Source organism: Desmodus rotundus, chromosome 11 (assembly GCF_022682495.2).
Source record: "Desmodus rotundus isolate HL8 chromosome 11, HLdesRot8A.1, whole genome shotgun sequence".
NCBI lineage: Eukaryota > Metazoa > Chordata > Mammalia > Chiroptera > Phyllostomidae > Desmodus > Desmodus rotundus.
Window position 1 is genome coordinate 80,895,432 of NC_071397.1, and position 20,780 is coordinate 80,916,211.

General features: G+C 37.9%; 1 protein-coding gene across 2 annotated transcripts in view; it reads right to left on the minus strand.

Annotated features, from left to right (window-relative positions):
* HBS1L (HBS1 like translational GTPase) overlaps nt 1-16,576 on the minus strand; it is an 84,598-nt gene extending 68,022 nt beyond the window's left edge. Inside the window, exons 1-3 of one of the 2 annotated variants that reach the window (XM_024551886.3) lie at nt 16,376-16,576; nt 12,595-12,660; nt 4,369-4,494 (exon numbers count right to left, since the gene is read on the minus strand). In XM_024551886.3, the coding sequence (XP_024407654.2) occupies nt 4,369-4,494; nt 12,595-12,660; nt 16,376-16,418 (235 nt within the window). In that variant the 5' untranslated portion in view covers nt 16,419-16,576. The remainder of the gene's footprint in view (nt 1-4,368; nt 4,495-12,594; nt 12,661-16,375) is intronic. The other variant, XM_045188801.3, reaches the window with a different exon arrangement.
* Between the last annotated feature and the right edge of the window lie 4,204 nt (nt 16,577-20,780).

Sequence of the window (20,780 nt, forward strand, 5' to 3'; positions counted from 1 at the left end):
AAAACATTATGAGACTTTTTTTGTGTGATTATATGTCACAATGTATTTAAAGTGTGGCCCAAGACAACTCTTCTTCTTCCAGTGTGGCCCAGAGATGCCAAAAGGCTGGACACCCCTGTGAGCAACACAACTCACTTGTTTGTGGTGATGATGGTATAAAAAAACCTACTGAGCTGCCAGTTATATAACAGTACAGCACAAATTACGAAGTGCAGTACATGATACTTGGTAACTATAATAAATGATTGTTACTGGCTTACATATTTAATATACATTTTATCATTACTTTAGAGTAGCAATTTTCAACCACTGTGCCAAGCATGCAATACCTGATGATTTCCTCAGGGGCACTGCGCTCATTTCACTTAGACTGTCAAATAAAAAAAGGACAACAGCCAACACAACAGTAACCGTATGGTGTGAACGGATCAAAATTACACTTTTTTTGTCACATCAGCAAAATCCATATTTTGGTTCGTGCTGCAGAATTTTAGTAATTAGTTTCCGTGTGCCATGAGATGAAAGGGTTGAAAATTGCTGCTGTAGAGTGTACTCTTTCGACTTATAAAAAGAAGTATGCTATAAAACAGTATGCCCCGTTACACAGGCAGCAGCCGCATATATCTCATTTCCCGAGTCTTCATTTCATCTTGTGTTCTACACAGTAACGTGCGGAAAGGCTTGTAGGTTAAGAGCAACAGGCATACACACAGACCAGGAGTATAGCAGGCTCTACGATCTAGGTTTGTGTAAGTGCACTCTATGATGTTCGCACACCAGTGAAATCACCTAACATGTTTCTCAGACGTAACCTATTGTTTAGTGGGGCACGACTGTATTAAAAATAAATTCCTCAAATATTTGAGTAATTTTCCTTTGCTTGAGTCCAACATTGATTTTAGACTAACAATATATACTTGAAAACTTATGCCATATCTATTTCATAAATACATGAATTATTGAAACTGGAACAGACTACTCAGTACAGCTAGCATCAGGGCCCCTTCTAATTAACTCTAGCAACTATTTTCTACACATACACAAGGAGCAGAAATACGAACTCAGACTGTCTTGATTCACACCCCAATGCCACTTACTAGCTGGTACAGTGTGTCTCATTCTCCTCACCTCTAATATGAGGACACTTAACTGGACTACCTCGTAAGGTTGCTGTGAAGATTAAACATATTAACACCTGAACGACATCTAGAAGAGTACCAGGAAAGCATTTAGTAAAGGTAAGCTACCATCATTATTACTGTTATCATGCAGTTAATTACGTCAGATGGGAATGATTAACTTTCATTCTCAAACATAACTTTGTTCCATACCTTCTCAATCATTCTGAAGCACAGCTGAAATATAAGACTTCTACTCTATTCCCATCCTCTCACTCCAAAATGACAACTATAACATTTTCTTGAAATACACAATCAAATACTATTAAGAGTATATATAGCAGCTTCTCTACAAACTTTTATCCAGATTGTTAAATGTATTTGCAGTTGATAAAGAAATTTTTTAAATTCTATCACTCAGTGAAATCACCATCATAACGATTCCCTTTCTAATTTTGTATATTTGTGCTTTCTCTGCTTTTTTCTTGTTTTGGTTAGCAACTGATACATATTTCACTGACATATTCAATGATCAGCTCTCAGATTCTTAAATTTCCTTTTTATTTTCCAAATAATTGTTACCAATTTTCAATTTATCAACATTTTAGAACAAAGTCACACTCTAGAGAAAGTAAATCAGCTCAACCCTGTTCACTACCAAGAGATGGTTTCACTATGATACCTGGCCATTTTAGCTCTGCTCCACTGTTTATCTACCTAAGGCTTGAGTGTTGTTATGTTTGAAACTATGTCACGTTTGAAATTTACCTGTAAAAGACCAAAGCCAAAATACAAATATCTGTTAAAATGTTTAAGAGAATTGAAAAGATCACACTCAGAACCAATTTGTTACCATTCACGAGTTCTATCTTGAAACTTAATTTACATGGATATGACCCATCAGGATACTTGTATAGTATTACTTTGGACCTAAAATATTTTAAAAGAGAAAAAAGTAAAAAACAGCCTTCTGGAACCTAATGTTTTACAAGGAAATGAACTTCTCTAATATAATCATAAGCTCTACATAGAGCATATAAAGAAATAAATATTATTAAAAGACAACAAAAGTTTGTCTCCTAAAATCAGATGAAGATTTCAGTAAAAAAATTCCAGCTACCAAATAGCCATACAATCAATTTTCTTTTTTTTAAGTATATTTTATTGATTGCGCTATTACAGTTGTCCCATTTTTTGTCTCCTCTTTATCCCCCTCCGCCCTGTACCCACCCCTCCCACCAACATGCCCTGCCCTTAGTTCATATCCAAGGATGGTACATGTAAGTTCTTCGGGTTCTCCATTTCCCATACTATTTTTAACTTTCCCCTGTCTATTTTGTACCTACCATTTATGCTGCTTATACCCTGTACCTTTTCTCCCATTCTCCTCCCTCCCCCTCCCCACTGATAACCCCTCCATGGGATGTTCATTTCTGTGAATCATTGCTGAGTTCATTTTTGGTTTTGTTTTTTTAGGTTTGGTTGTTGATAGTTGTGTTTGTTGTCATTTTACTGTTCATATTTTTCATCTTTTTCTTAGACAAGTCCCTTTAACATTTCCTATAATAAGGGCTTGGTGATGATGAACTCCTTTAACCTGACCTTATCTGGGAAGCACTTTATCTGCCCTTCCATTAAAATGATAGCTTTGCTAGATGGAGCAATCTTGGATGTAGGTCCTTGCCTTTCCAGAAGTATTCCATGACCTAGAATACTTCTTTCCAGCCCCTTCTTGCCTGTAAGGTTTCTTTTGAGAAATCAGCTGACAGTCTTATGGGAACTCCTTTGTAGGTAACTGTCTCCTTTTCTCTTGCTGCTTTTAAGATTCTCTCCTTATGTTTAATCTCGGATAATGTAATTGTGATATGCCTTGGTGTGTGCTTCCTTGGGTGCAACTTCTTTGGGACTCTCTGAGCTTCTTGGACCTCCTGGAAGTCTATTTCCTTTGCCAGATTAGGGAAGTTCTCCTTCATTATTTTTTCAAATTAGTTTCCCATTTCTTGCTCTTCTTCTTCTTCTTCTGGCACCCCCATGATTCAGATGTTGGAACGTTTAAAGTTGTCCTGGAGGTTCCTAAGCCTTTCCTCATTTTTTTGAATTCTTGTTTCTTCATCCTGTTCTGGTGGAATGTTTATTTCTGCCTTTTGTTCCAAATTGTTGATTTGAGTCCCAGTTTCCTTCCCTTCACTGTTGGTTCCCTGTGCATTTTCCTTTATTTTGCTTTGTATAGCCTTCACTTTTTCCTCTGTTTTGTGACCATACTCAACCATTTCTGTGAGCCTCCTGATTACCAGTGTTTTGAACTGTGCATCTGATAGGCTGGCTATCTCTTTATCGCCTAGTTCTGTTTTTTCTGGAGCTTGATCTGTTCTTTCATTTGGGCCATATTTCTTTGTCTGGGCATGCCTGTTGCGTAGTAAGGGGAGGAGCCTTATGTATTCACGAGGATAGGGCAACCCATGTCACTGTGTTGTAGTGCTGTATGTGGGGGAGTGGTCTGAGAGGGAACAATGCTGCTTGCTCAGCTCTCTGCAGGCTTTCAGTCACTTCCTCTGCTACCCTGAAGTGAATTGGGCCCTTCTGGTACTGATTCCTGGGTGGGTGGGTTTGTATACGTTCTAGGACCCTGTGGGTCCCTCCAATGGACTCTCCTGTGAGACTGGGAGTTTCTCTCACCACTGCAACCCCCTCAGGTTTTTACAGCCAGAGGTTTTGAGGCTTTATCTTCCTGCACTGGAACCCTGGGTTGCAGGATCTGTCTTGCTCCCAAGTTGTTCCTCCCAGTTTTTCCAGAAGCAAATGTGGGACCACCCAGTCTGTCAGCCACTGCCTTGCCGCATGTCCTTTCCACCCCAGCTGCCCATCTCCTCCTCTCCTACCAGTCTGGATGAAGGTTTCTTCTTTAACTCCTTGGTTGGTCAGACTTCCATACAGTTCAATTATCTGGCAGTTTGGTTGTTTTTGTTTTTAAATTGGTTGTTGTCCTTCTTTCTGTTGTGCAAGGAAGTGAAGCATATCTACCTACACCTCCAGCTTGGCCAGAAGTCTGGCTAATTTTCAAATATACAGTTAATCATATACTCTGCACATAATGTACTTAATAAAATGTAAATTTTCTTTGAAAATATAAGATGCATTTGTACCTTCACTACCCACAATCACTATCATGAATAATCACAATGAAACTGGTAAATTCTGATAAACTGATTATTAATCATTATACAAGAAATACAGACTATTTTTACTATACCTTGATCAAATCCACTTCGCTGATGGTTCAAAAGATAATCAGAGGATTCCTTCAGATCTTCATAATCACATTCATCTACAGGCTCAACAACAGGTTTGTCACGTCGTGAGTAAATAAACTGAGCAGCTAGAATATAAAATGATGGAAGAAAATGATTGAGGAATGCTTTTGGAAGGCCATTTCTCAATAACTTTTTAACAAAAGTTAACTGGTATTCTAATCTACTACCTATAGCCATTTATCTACATTCTAAAATAATGGATCAAAACAAAGACAAAACATATCATACCCTAGGGGTTGTCCAACCATGGCCCAACATGGCTGTGAAAGTGGCCCAACACAAAATCATAAATTTACTTCAAACCTTTTTTTCCTCATCAGTTTTTGTTAGTGTTTGTGTATTTAGCGTGTGGCTCAAGACAACTCTTCTTCTTCCAGTTTGGCCCAGAGACACCAAAAGGTTTTACACCCCTGCTCGGAGTCAAATGTCCTAACTACTCATTAGCCTCTTTTATAATCATCTTTCTTCTTTCTTCCTATCTCCAAAACCATTCCTCTGAGCTCACTTTTTCTACAGTTTTCAAAACTACCTTGCCTAATATCTCATTTGCCTAGTCTCTATCTTCCTTAAAAATTTTCTCTTCTTTGGTACAAATATTCCAAATCTCATATCAAACTTGCTTATCGGGGAATTAAGAAAATACTGAAAACAGACTAGGCTTCCAATTTCCAAGAACTGCTAATTTGCCTGAACCGAAGAGTTGACCAAAATCATAGTTCTTAACTTTAACTTTTCAACCATACACTGATACTGTATACTAATGCCATACACCTAAATTTGACTCTCAGACATTAGTCTGCTACTCTGGACTCCTGGTCCAGTGTCATCACTCATACTGGTACAGTGCTATCACTCAATATGTAATTGGGTATTGTGTATTTCATTTAAAGGAGGAAAGACAAAATATCAAAGTGTCAGTGTATGCCTGAGTATCATATACAAACTCAAGTGAGCAAAGAAGAAAATCATCATGCATGGCCAACGCGTCCACTCCTCCACCTCAACTGAATGCCCGCTCAACTCAATTCTTGGAGACTGAGTTCTATTGTGAAGGAATAATGTTAAAAAATCAGTTAAAAAGGATAGAAATATCAATACAGTATTCTAAAGGTGAAGAGTTATTAGGGATTTTGTGTTATTTAGCTTTCTGGAAGAACATGTGACATATGTCTACTGCTTAGCATTCCCACATTTGACTTTTGTGCATGTTTTCAGGAAGTCACTATCTATGAAAATAAGGAAAACTACCTACATTCAAAATTTACAGATAATGCATATGTAGACAATAGACAATACTATGACTTATGTGTAAAACCTGTTCTAGAACACCATGGCATAACTGCTATCTATTCTTAATATAAATCAGTGATGGCTTACAGATTACCAAGAAGGCCACAAGAAAAATAATAATAAGTAATCACGTATTTTAACAGCCAAATAAATTGTACAGATAACAAGTGCTGCAAGAGCACAAAAGACGAAGTAATCGTTGAAGACTGGAGTAGTTATAACAAGAAAGAAAGAATATCAGAAAAAGTGAAGAGGTGGAAGACATCTTAGACAAGAACAAAATAAGAGAACTAAGGAACAGGTAAGAAAATTCAATCTATTCCACTATAATGCACATTTCCTTAATCAAATGAGCTCATGCCAAATGACTAACAGGGGAATAATGAGGGTATAATATTCAAGTTGCTTTGGTTTACCAGTTTCCCCCCCATACTTCAATGTTTTGCATCACTCCCTAACAGCAGCAGGCACAAAGTCTGGTAACACCAACCATAGACTATTCTACTGTAATTGTAATTTCTTGTAGTACCAGAGAGCCCCACGTTCTTTCCGTGGGTCAGTTTGTCCCCATGTTTTGTATTTGTGTGTGCTTACTGTTTGGTTTTCTAAGATCTGTAAGCATTTTGCCTTTGCAACATTACTCATTAGTTTTAACTCTTTCTTACACCATACAGGGTCTGCCCAGGAGGTATCCAGACGTGTAATATGAAAAATAGAGACATTTACTGCAGAACATACAAGATACAAGAAACACTATACACAGGAAAATGAAACCTCAGTCCCCATCCAAAGTAGGCACCTTGGGACCTCTCACAGTTCTCCCAATTGTCATCAGATGCCCCATTGTATTTTCCTGAATCTCACTGACAGCCTGAAATCTCTTCCCTTTCAAAGGTGCTTTTATTTTGGTAAAAGCCAAAAGTCAAAGAGCGCCAAATCTGGGCTGTAGGGGGCCTGAGTCACCTGGGTGATTTGATTCCACCAAAAAACTGTATGAGATGCGATGCCTGAGCGGGCACATTGTCGTGATGAGTCTTCAGCCTTTTGAATCATCAGAATAGTTTCCGTGGAGGAATGATTAAGCTTTACACAAAATTTGATGCAGATCTGTTGCTCTACTCGCCTAGTCATTTTGAATGTGACAGTCACACAGTACACATGCTCACTCAACAGCATCTACCACCCCCCACTGACTAGTACAGTGAAGTCATCGTTGTTCACACATGCACTTTCCAGTCCTCTCCTTGGCTGCCAGGTGACACTGATGTTGTAGAAATCGTTCTCATTATATTAACAATGGCTGGCTATCTTTCACACAGACCTCGTATTTCTATCAGGCTTTCACCTTTTAAATGTCATGTCCTATGTTTCCTGGAATATTTATTTAGGAAGTTTACGTACCTTTTCAAATGTGCAAGAATTTTTATTAAGATGATTACTGTTTTTGTTAGTACTTCATAGTTTGAGTGGTCTGTCGTGACCCTATGTTTTCCAAGAAGTTCTGTTATTTTTTAGCATACAATTTTGAAGACTACAAGGTGATCACTTTTCAAGAATGTGTATATTATGTGGTGTATATACATAACTATTTCTATTTTTCCCCTCTTGTGCAAGAAGAATATAATGCTGCTATTATACAGTCAGCCTGGCTAAACAGCAAAAGAAACATCCTACTTCAGAGATACTCTTTAAGATGACCTCTTTTTTCATATTAAAGTATCAGAAGGAGGGAATATTGCAAGCACATGGCATGAGCATTATGTAATAATTAAGACTGATGGCTAATTTTTCTAAAGTAGTGGTACCATAAAATAATGCTATGTCTTCTGATCCAGAGCATCTTAAATTTAATAAAATGTGGTAGGACTATCAAATGTAAACTGGGCCACTTTGTGGTTATAACTTACAAATTACTTTCCTGTATGAAATAAATGCTTGTTTAGCCTAAAAGTAACAAATACGAGTATACTTTCCCCAATTTCCTCTCATAGTTCTGACTTGTCTTAGGTTTAACCTAAGACAAAAATTAAGTGAGGCAAGAAATTAGATACTTCCCTCAACAATTTTCGCTTAGGAACTATTGACAGAGAAAGGGAAGTTGCCAATGTCCAGGCTACTACTCTATCTCCTGGGAGCTGTTTTTTTCGGAGGGGTTTTTCTACCCCAAACCCACACACAAATCAACTCAGAAACCTATACTGTGGCCATTGTCTTAGAAGTAGTAATGGGTGGACTTCCAGGGGAGTGGGGACAGGAGGAAGACAGAGGGGAGAAAAATGTTCAAATATAAGAAGTTGAAATGAGAGCCCAAAAGGTAACAAATACACTAAAAAGAGAGAAAAGCAATGGCAGGAAAAAAGTAAATATAAAATGCTATTCCTTTCTAAAAAATTAAATGCTTTCTGAAAAACTGGACACCCATTGTAGCCTTTAAATTTGAGGCAATTTGACAAACATAAAAATTCAAAGAATTAGAAACCTGACTCCTGAAACTGTTTCCTAAACACCTGAAACCAAAAACCATGTAAGGCATTCATTAAAGACTTGGTTTCTGGGTCCCTTCCCCTAGGGACAGCTGGATTCAGTGGTCCTGGAATAGCGCGGGGACTCGGCATATTTAAAGTCACCCCAGGCTGATCGGCATCTTCAGGGAAGATTAGAAAGCACTAGCCTACAAGGTTCCCCTTTCATCTGTCTCACCCGGAGACAGTCCACTTCGTGTCACGTCACCAGTTACTTTCCTAAAATCCTCCCCCTTACTCAAAAACCTTTAATACGCCGATGCTACATGCCTAAAATTAGGAACTGCCTTCCACAATATGGCTCCTGTTTTCTTCCCAAACACACCTCACTCAGAGGCCACTACTCAAGCACTGTTTCCTCCATCTAGGATGCCATTCTTAAAAGGGAAAAAAGTTTAACATTTAGAAATCACCTTTTCATGAAGAAAATTGTGCTTCGTAGAGTTAAAAAAATACATTTGCTGATGAATTATAGAAACTCCAACTAATTGATAAAACCACTCATTATCAAAATTCTTTAGACCAAGAACATAGTCATCTCTTCAATGACATTAGCTGCTTCTATAAGTATCTGTCTAAAACTATTCATTTTCCATTAATAATCACTTGAAAAATATGCCACTAAAAAGGAAAAATTTCTGATATGATATTGCTATTTTACACAGTCGGGCACTGCTTTACAGCAGGGATACATTCTGAAATATGCAGCATTAGGAGATTCCGCCCTTACGCAAACCTTAGAGTGTACTTACACAAACCTAGATGGTATGGCTGCCCGACTACACACCTAAGCTTTGTGGTATGCCAACTTCATACACATGGTCTGTCACTGACTGAAATGTTATTATGTGATACAGGACTGTACGTGTTTTGAAAAATTCAAACAACCCAAAACCACATGCTCTATATAAAATACCAGTTTGCCACCAAAGAAATTCAAAACCATTTATCTCTTGCTTTGATAAGATTGGCTGACATCTTGCTGTGTACAAAAGTAACTCTCAAAGAGTCAGTCCGTCCTGGATGTGAATCGCACACAAGACACACATCAAGAGCTGTCAGAGACAAGGGTAAATTCTGACCTCAAGAAAACTAGGCCATAAATGCAAATCTCAGAAAAACACTCTCAGAATGCCTAACCTTGTGTACTCATAGCTCGTTACTCAAGATTAAGCATGACTTATCCAGATAACACTAGATAAATGAATGCGTTAACCTGGAATAGTAAGATGTTTTTCAGTAGTCCCTCTCACTATGAAGGTTTTCACCCTTGTGCAGGCCACACTCAACCGACTTCCAAGTCCTGTAGACCTCAATGCCTGTAATTATCTCTCTGAACCTACGAGGGCTGTCCAGAAGTATCCAGACATGTAATATAAAAAATAGAGACATTTACTGCAGAAGGTACAAGATACAAGAAACACTGCACACGGGATAATGACACCTCAGTTCCCTTCAAAGTAGGCACCTTGGGACCTCACATAGTTCTCCCAATCGCCATCAGTTGTCCTATTGTATTTTCCTGAATCTCACTGACAGCCTGAAATCTCTTCCCTTTCAAAGGTGATTTTAGTTTCGGTAAAAGCCAGAAGTCAAAGAGTGCCAAATCTGGGCTGTAGCGGGGCTGAGTCACCTGGGTGACATGATGTTTTGCCAAAAAACTCTGCATGAAATGTGATGCATGAGCAGGTGCATTGTCACAATGAAGCTGCCAATGACCTGTTGCCCATAGCTGTGGCCTCTGAATCATCAACATTCCATGGAGGAATGTTCAAACTTAATGCAATATTTGATGCAGATTTGTTGTTCTACTCACTCAAGTCATTTTGAATGTGACAGTCACACAGTACACATGCTCACTCTACCACCTACCACTGACTAGGGACAGTGAAGTCATCATTGTTTGCACATGCACATTCTAGTTCTCTCTCCTTGGCTGCCAGGTTACATCAATGTCACACAAACTGTCCTTGTTATATTAACAATGGTTGAATATTTTCCTGGACAGACCTCATATTCCCAAATCCAATGCTATCAACGTTGTCTCAAACAAATGGTTCTCAAAGCAAGTCTCAGAATACCCTGGAGGGCATGTTTAAACAGTAGCTATACCCCACCCTCAGAGTTTTTGACTCTGGAGTGGAGCCAAGAATTACTTTTCTAACAAATTATCAAGTGATGCTAATGGTACATGGACCACATTTTAAGAACACTGTCTAAAACATCTTCACCTTTTCCAAATCAGTGTAAAAGTCTCCAACTAATCTACATACCTCTACTCATGGACCACCTTCAATCCAGTCTCTATTATGTAGAAGAGATTTTTTTTATACCCCCTAACTATCACAGCTACAACATCACCTCAGTCCATGAACATGCCATGCTCTCTACCGCACTCAGAATGAGTGATCGAATCAGTACTATCAGACATCACTGTCACCAGGTCAGCTATAATAATGAACTGTAGGAGCCCAAAAGGGTTATCCTCAAGCTCTACAAAATGTGGTCTTTTGAACCCCTGAATGAGCTTAAACAAATGCTGATTAAGCCACCTCTCTGCTTCTAACCAGCCTTCTTTACTGCTTTGTGACACTAGGGTTGAAGTCTATGCAAAGCACGGTTCTTCTTTGACAGCTGGCTCCCTTTTAGGACCAGCCATGAGGCTGATGCTGAAGGAAGACTGGACGGCTAGAGGAGGAAAACAAATGTTCCTCTCCTTTTCGCTTCTTATCCAGAGACTGTCACCCTTGCAACACTTCACCTTAAAGTAATTTGTTCTGGTAATAGCAATTAATATCAGTGTGTAGTTTTCCAGAAGTCCCAGAACCAGCTTCAAAATGCCCCGCCCCCCACCCAATCCTCAGACACTATAATCACCCAGTTGTCTAGAACTGCCTCTTCAAAGGCTGAATCCAAGCTCGGAGACACCAGTACCAGCCACGTCCTCCTCAGAGGTCTGAGTCCCAGCTCTACAGCCCTTCTTCTGAACTTCAAAGGCAAAGCAACAAAGCAGAACCCTCACAACGTAGGTCAAAGTCTCAGCTCCGAGGAGCCCCTCCACATGCTTCTAAAAGGTTGATTTCCACCTCATCCATTTGTTCCACTAGGAACTAGGGTGGTAAATGCTTCCTGAAGTTACTACCTCCTTGACACTTTGGTTGTCCTTTTTGCATTTTTGTTCTCTAATACCTACCTGGTTAACAACTTTGTATATTAAATTCTCCCTGGCAAAATAACTGATACAATTCCTGTCTAACAGGATACTGACTGGTAAGAGTGTAATATTAAAGGAAAAGAGAAAAGGCCCTGATTAGTTAGGCTATAAGAGGAAAGTATTTAAAAAGAGCTATATGTATTTCACAGTAACAAGAAAAAATGACAGAAAGAACAGAAGTACTAAGACAACTTCTAGAGGACCTGTGGCTTTATAAAGAAAGTGGGAATTCTAGAAAGTCAAAGAGACATATTTGGTCCAAAAGTGATACAGGTTTATAGAACAACTCAGCAGACCATAGTATATTAAAGAAAAGTCAGACTGATGAAAATGTTAATACATAAACCATTACACTTGAGGAAAATAAGTTTTATGAATTATATTTATGCTGTACCTAACTATATTTCATTGTACCCCCCTTTTATGACATAGTAAAATTTAGTATGGCATTTTAACTGTTTATAGAGTAGACTGAAATTTGAAGACAGATGTATTGTTAGAGAAATTAGTGAGAGAAAAGTCTGAACCAAAGATTCAGTCTTTGCTGGAAAGAACATATGAATGTTTTCTTTATATGGTGGCAAAGAAGAAAACTTTTGGCAGACTCAACAGAAGAGGCAGCTCTGATGTGGAATCCTAAGGGAATTTGAACTCTAAATCACTCTACGGCTCCATGAGAAGTCTGAACTACATGTATCTGGTTTATCTGCCCAACTGTTTAACAAGAGATAGACTAAAGTATTGTGCGAAAGAAATTCTGTGCACAATACCTCAATGTTTCTAATGTTCAGGAGACTCCTGAAAACATATAATTAACTGCTGTCTGCTTTCAGAAGTTTTAGTTTTAGATGAAATTGCCATTTTAGTTCAATTTAGATTAATTGCATGTGGCAAAGAATATTGGAGAAGCCAGTTTTCTGAGTTTTCTTCAAATTGTTTAAAGACAAATGATGGAATCAAAACTTTAAATTCTATCAACAAGTAATTATTTTATATACTTTTTAAAGTAAACATATAATTACCTTTTTAAATGTTGTATAATATTACAGTCTTATGGTACACTCTAGTACTAGAATGACAATAATACTTACTGAATATTTTTAAAACAGCCAGGTAATGAAAATCAAATTATTTCTCACCTGTTGATGGCGAAATACAATAATCATCCTCTACCGACTGACCATAGAAATCATCATCTTCAAAATCTAAAATAAAACCACAAGAGATAAAATTCATTTACAATTCTTTTTATATTCTTAGTTGTTAACAAGAAAGCGTCTGAATTTTTTCCAAAAGAAATTAAATTGATCATCAAAATTAAAGGAAATTGGGCTCTGATCGGTGTGGCTCAGTTGGTTGGGCTTCATTCTGCAAAGTGAAAAGTTGCCAGTTCAATTCCCAGTCACGACACATGGCTGGGTTGCGGGTTTCGTCCCTGGTTGGGGTGTGTACAACAGGCAATTGATTGATGTTTCTCTTCCTCTCTTTCTCCCTACCTTCACCTCTCTCTTAAAATTAAATAAATAAAATCTTCAAAAAAAATTAAAGGAACTTAGAATGTATACTTTTCAAAAAAATTCTAAAAATGTTATGTACACAGTAGGTATTTATTGACTTTATATATTTACACATTTATGGAGACATACGTGGTTCTTCAGTTTTTAAGCTAATTGGATTTTATTAAGTTACTCCAATTTGTCACCTCACGTGATCAAAAAGTAATACATAATCCCCCAGACTGCATACTTAGAATTGCTTTTCCAGTGCTGACAAACATCCAACAAAAAATCCACACATTTTTTTCACCAATGCTCTGTATAACCAGAGCATTTACTTTTCATACAAATAACTAGTACAGGGTATATAATCAGACCATGAAAGCAGTTTTTCTTTATGTAAAACAAAGTAATCTCTATAAAAACCAGTTTATTCGACACTCCCTTGAGGTCATTCTGCTTCAGCTAATTGGCCTTTTTTCCTACTGACTAGAATATGCTTTTAACCAAATTTTCCTAAGGCTATTTCCTCCTCTTGGAGGTTCCCACTCAAATGTCACCTATTTGCAGAGGTCTTCCCTGACCAGTCTGGGTAGAAAGCAGGCAGCCCCCCTGCCATTCTTACTCTCTAGTATACTCCTCCAATTGAAAGTCTTCGAACCTCTATACCTGCTGCACTCCAAGAGACCATAAGCTTCTTCAGCGCAAGACTCTCTCTAGCCAACTACCTGGCACATGTTTGGCACTAAATTAATACTTGTTTTATTATAAATGAAAGAATCAAACCATTTAAAACTAAAAATTCACAAAGAACATAAATATGTTTGCATAAATTATTTATTTACGCAACAAATACTGACACTATGTCAGGGACTATTAGAGACATTTGGGGTAAAACAGTGAGTGACAGTCACATTCCCAAATCTCTACAAATCTGAAATCTAACAGGGAACAGTCAAGAAAATGGGCAATTACAAAACCATATGACAAGTGTTTGACATGAGAAATACAGAGCTATTGGGGAACACACATATGAACAACAAAAATAGAATTGGGAGTGGGGTAGCTAGGGAAAGATCCCAGGGATATTTAAACCAATTTCAAAGGATAGTTAGCTAGTTTCTGAAGGTATTCATGCAGCAAGAATGCATGTTCAAAGACTGAGACCATATGTCTATGGTGAAGAAAAATTAGATAAATGCTACTATGGGATTAAAATGTGTAATTCAATAAATTAAATCACAATCCTGAATTAATGATAACTTATTAGTAAATAAATGAGCCATTCACAAAAAAATATTTTGAGATATAAAAAACCAGCAAGAATCTTTTTTACTGGCTCAGTTTTTCAATACTAAAATTGAGCCTAAACGTAACACAATATAAAAATATAGAGAATTCTTTCCTGGGACTTTTGTAAAGTAGTTCCTTTTCTCAAAAAAAATTTGGGAGTATTTAGTTCATGCCATCAGTGTGGCGGCTACTAGAGTAAATATCAAGTATGAACTCTGCCTTCCTGGCACTTTTAAATTAGTAGCTAAGGCAGCCATGTAAAGTGCTATCCAAATTACAGAGAACAAAGTGAGAGTTAAATAGAGAAACCAATAGGTTTTGGGGCACAAACTCTCTCAGATGAAGTTATATTAGTTTTGCGAATTTTTAAATTATCCTGAGAGTAAAAGGGAAAGCTTAACTTGGAAGAAAAGAAATAAACTGAACTCATAAAATGAGTAGAAATTTTGTAAGCAGGAAAAGGGGATGGCCCTCCTATGCTAAGGAATGGCTTGGATATGATGCCATCAATTGTCCCCAAGAAACCTAACAACCTAGCCTGGCGTTGCCAAGGTAAGAAGACACTTAGCATTCACTCCTTCAGGCCAAGCACTTCTCCAGGAAGCTTCCCTCACAGAGAACTCCTACTCAAACTCCTCGAAGCCACTCGGAATAAGGTGCTCGCACTTCCCTAGCTTCCACGGAACTTTGTGAGCACTTTTTGAACCATCTCATACTCTAACCATCCTTACTTGTGTACCTCCCCCGTTAGACTCCCTCAAACATCTTATTATCGGTCCCCAAAGCTTAGAACAGTACTCTAAGCATTCAATTAATGAAGAAAAAGCACCCAATTAATGTCGGTTAAGGAAATGGTATTTAATAAAGAAGTACATTACTTTATTAAAGTAATTAGGCCTATTCATGTCTTTATAGCGTATATGCAAAAATATCTCCCAGGCTAAAGTCATTTGCAGCTAACAGTGGTCCACATCCAATACTAACACCCACTGCAATACTTAAAACCACCCACTGCAGCCTCCACTGTGAAGTGAACACCAGGAACCTAACTAACATATGTCGGGCTGACTGAGTCAGTCTCCAAAGGTAGCTCAGGGTGTTAGCTACCCTCCACTATGGTTAAGAGCATAACAGATGTTCCGCAGTAACCTGCTGGGAGAGCCAGTAATAACTACCAACATACTAAGCACACTATATGCTCTGCTCTTTACAAAGCAATAGGTCGTTATGCCTCTTCTGTACTCGATCATATTTGTCATCGTTTTAGTTTGTATGATACTTAGCGTGGCCCGTAACTATTCACTGCACAGAGATGTTGTGCTTGCTCTAAACTAATTCTAACTTCTTTTAAACTCCTAGAAAATATTCATGTACATCTGCTTTTACTTCATTTTTTAAAATCAGTAAGTCCTTTACGAAGCCCTCTTTCTTCTATTATTGCTTATTTTTCCATTCCAAAATACGTTTGTATTCAGAATAATCAACCAAGAATTACATATACACCTAATACCATCTAAACGACTTACTCTTTAGGCCTTTTTAATATGTATCTTTTCTACCGTCTCCTAAATTTCCAATTTAACTTGAAACTCATAGAAAATAAATTAACCATTTGGTTCAAGCCAGATTCGATACTTAATATGTATGAAAACAAAAAAAGATTTACCATGTAAATCTAACACAGTAGCAGCAAACAGCTGAATATGTAACCATTAAGTCAATCTGTGTTTTACAAACAGGCAACGTTTCATGGGCATTTTTGAAAGGGAGTTAGGGGGTCGGGAAAAAGAGCTGAAAGTAGGCAGTGTATTCTGGACATGGGAGGAAGAAGTGACAATGCTTACGTGCATAAATGCCACCGGGTCCCAAAGTCACCAAGTCCTTCCCATATGACGCCGTACAGGACCTCCCCCACCTTAAGTAAGATCAATCCCATAAGGCAGAAATCACGACATAAAACAAGGCCATTCTCTGGCATGCAGATGGCCTATTATTTTCTCCAACTGAAGTCTCAGTCGTTATGACTTCCAGGCACACACAACTGACCAGAAACTCACAGAAGAGAATGCCAACAAGCTGGGATCCCGGCTGGAACGGAGAAAATGACATCCGGCATAAGCCTGCCACCTACCTTCATCGTAGTTATAGCCTCGAACATTCCGATGCCGGGCCATGGCACCGAAGAGGGCGGTCGCCACAGCCCCTTACAAAACACCGGCTCAGAAACTGATAACGCGCCAACTACAGCCTGGATAACACCTAAACGCCATTTTAGCTTCCGGCAAGCCTCGGCGCTGAGCGCCTGCGCACGCCTGACGTCTAGTCTGCGCACTGCGCAGTCATCCGCCTGCCTGGGAACGCATGCGCACTCGTGGAGATTGGGGTTCAGTTTTGGCATGGCCCCGCCTACTCGCAGGTTGACTGACGGAATTCCGCAGAGGCGGGATTCCGCGGCTCACAATTTGTTTATTTGCACCAACTGTTGCTAGCCATTGTCTCGTTCCTACACACCCGCGCTCCAGATTATTTTCCGAATTTGGTTTCTGATAATCTAGTGAAAAAACTGTGTGGGGAATAAGAGCCAGCATCCTGTCTTGTACAACTTTCACCTTCGAGGTCTCTTTAGGCCCATATCACAAGCACTCACAAACTTGTGATATTTTTAATGAATTAGCCCAAACTTTAAACGAGGAAACAATACTCTTTTTAAGTGGGTATATATGGTTAAATTGAGAATCTGGCTACAATAAATCACCAGGCTTTCATGTAATTCACAGTTTCATGCACATGAGCCCTTCATCAATACCTCTAGTAAACTGCCCTTATTATCTGCCTTATAAATAAAGGATCCACTGAGCATTCATTCAACACATAAGTCTGTGTAACATGATAAACTATTAAATACAGCTTTTTAGACATAGCACATGTAAGGCCACTTATGGAAATGATGAAGGTTGTTGATGAATTAATCTATAACCTGCTATTAAATGTCCTCATTTCTTTGAACAAAGTGAATCAAGCTATTTAAAAAACAATCTCATTATTTTATTGAACAAACTACCCTTCAGTTTTAGCTTGTATTTTCTAAATGGTGATACTTTACAAAAAGGATAAGTTCTCAAATTCTAGAAATGAATGAAAAGCTTAATCAGCTTTTTATTACCCGTAATAGAAAGAAAAATATAAACTCAATTTGTAAGTGGCTTGGAACTACTATAAAGGACACATGGACAAAATCAAGGGGGAGGGTGGAGGTGAGGGAGGGTGGGGGGTTCAGCTGGGGTGGGTTGGAGGAATGGGGAGAAAAGGCACACAACTGTAATTGAATAACAATAAAAAATTTAAATTAAAAAAAAGACACAATTTGTAAGTGGCTTGAAGTATAATTTATACATTTACTTGAATGTGCCTGGCTACCAAAAGTTTGTTCTGAACTATCATTGTTGTTTAATGTAGCTCAAAGACAAAATTTTACCCAAAAAAATAGTTGTTGGCTTAAGTGTTTTGTTTATTTTACGCTTGTAGGTAATTACATTATAAACTGTTTATTTATTAGTAAAATAGAGATAGTAATGTAAAACTCATAAAGTTGTGAATAATAAATTTATGTAAGATGATTTCACATAGATTCTTTAAAATTTCAGATGTTATTAAAATACAAATGGCACTTCCAGCCACTGTAATTGTCAATTACAAACTTCAGTACAACCCACTGAAGCATGAAGTGGAAGAGTTATACATTGACCCCACAGAACTACAGGAGCGATAAAGAAGAAAACATCACTTCTGCCTGAAGTAATATATAATTCTGCCTGAAGATACTATATAATTTTCCTCTGACTCATCAAAAATACACTCCCTTAAAATTCTAAGTACTTGAGAGCCTTGATTGCATCTCAAGCATTAAGGTTTTAGTAGCAAAGCCTTCACCGATTTCCTCAAAAAGTTTTAGGGATTTATCCTGTGCCCCCAGAGTTCTTTAGATGTGCTTGTAAGTTTTGTATTGAGGTTTGATGAAAAGTACCATGACTTTGGAGTCACACAAACCTGGATTTCAGTACTGTTCTGCCACTTTTTGTGCGGTAACGTCTTTGGGCTCAATTTTTTCACCTGTAAAGTGAATATAAGAAGATACGGCTTCTAATATGTGAAAAGTAAATAAAGTGATGGATGTAATAACATTAGCTGTTACATAATAGATGCTATAAGGGAGGAAAAATTCTCTACCTGCTTTAGGTCTCTGATGGGAGTCTAAGAATTAAACTGACATAAGACAAGTTAACAGGAAAAAGCATACAAGTTTAAATTTTTACTGGTACGTGGGACCCCTTCACAAGAGAATTAAGACCTGAAGAAGTAACCAGAGCAGAAAGCTCCTATACCCCTTAGACAAAGAAACAGTAATTTATGAAGAATTGACAAGACAATGCAGCTTGGGCTATGGGCAACAAATTATGGGAAAATGACTAGAAGAGATATGGTGCAGGTGAGGGTGTGGTAAAACCGGGAGAAGATGAGGGTTATTTCAGTAAGTTTGCACAGATCCATTTCAGCACCAATTTCCAGTCTCTGTTGAGAAGGATGCATTCTCTGCCTGATACAGGGACAGCACCTTTCCCGTGGCCTGTGTTGTATAGAAAAGTGTAGGTGAAAGAGACCTCCTTGCATCTGCTGTTCTTCAAGTTCCTTCACCTCAAACTAATCAATATGAAATTTTGGGGGGGAACTCCTACAGTACTCAATAAATGCTACTTCTCCACCACACTAATTGGAAAGCTTCACCTGTGTTTGTCCAACACCCTAATGTCTGGCACTTTGAATGTTTGCTGAATGAATTGCTGAATGAAAAAAGACAAATATAGTGTCTGGCTATAAGATATTTAACAAATGCTATAAATGAGTATACAAATAATTTTTATCCCCGGCTGATGTGGCTCAGTGGACTGAGTGCTGGCCTGTGAACCAAAGGGTTGCTGTTTCGATTCCCAGTCAGGGCACATGCCTGGGTTGCAGGCCAGGTCCCCAGTAGGGGGCATTTGAGAGGCAAGCACACATTGATGTTTCCCTCTTTCCTTCCCTTCCCCTCTCTCTAAAACTGAATATATAAAATCTTTAAACAATATTTAATTTTTATATCAATTTGTTAAAAAATTATAAAAGAAAGTAACACGACTACATTACCGCAGTTTTAACATCTTATTGAGGAATCCTGGACAAACAATAAATTGCACATACTTAAATTATACGATTTGATATGTTCTCACATATGCTGTCACCAATGAGACCATCAGTCCAGTCAAGGTCATGAACCAGATTGCCTAAAGTTTCCTCAAGTACCTTTACAATCTCTCCCTTCTGCTCCCCACTGTCTCTCACCCTGGCCTCTGGCAGCTGATCACTTTTCTGTCACTGTGGATCAGTTTGTATTTTCTAAAATGTGATGCAGAGGAAATCACATAATATGTATTCTTTTTACCTGACTCTATTCACTCGATATAATAATTTTGATATTTACTCAAGTAGGTACCTGAACAATATTCATTCCTTTTTATCGCAGAGGGGAATTGCATAGTGTGGCTGTACCACAGTTGGCTTTTCCAGTCATTTGTGAATATAGAGATTTGGGTTTTCAGTTCTAGCTCCAATAAATAAAGCTGCTGTTATCATTCATGTACAACTCCCTGTATGAACATAGCTTTAATGAATCCTGGGTAAATACCTAGGCACAGGATGGCTGGGTGACATGATAGGTTATTTTTAGCTTTTTAAAAAAACTGCCAAACTATTTTCCAAAGTGGTAGTAACATTTTATATTCCCACCATCAGTGCAGTTCCTTTTTCTCCACCTCACTATCACTTGCTATGGTCTTAAGGTATTGTGTTTATTTGACATTTCTGTATCTTTTTGGTGTGGTGTCTGAATCTTTTTCACGGGGCATTTGTTTTCTTACTTTTATTTTGGAGAGTTCTTTTTATATTCTGGGTATAATTTCTTGATCTGATATATAATTTGGAAATATTCCTCCCAGTTTGTAACTATTCTTTTCATTTTTAATAGTGTCCTTCAAATAGCAGAAATTTTTACTTTTGATGAAGTCCAATTTATAATTTTTTTTGTATCATGGGATGGTGCTATTGATTTTGTATCTAAGAAATCTTTGCCTATCCCAAGGTCACAAAAATTTTCTTCTTTTTTAAAATAACTTTCTCATTGCCGGGTTTTAAATTTAGATTTATGATCCATTTTCAGTTGATTTTTGTATATGGTATAAGGTTTGAATCAAGTTCATTTTTATGAATATATGTATATATATACACACATATATATATATTCAAATGTCCCAGTACTGTTATTGAAAAGAAGGGTTTTTCTCCACTGAACTGCATCTATGTCAAAAAAAATGCATACATATCAAAAATCAGTGTGCCAGCACCACTGTTGAAAAGAAAGTCTTTTCTCCTCTGAACTGCTATTACATCAAAAATCAGTTGTCCATATATGCATGGCTTATTTCTGGACTCTCTATTCTGTTTCA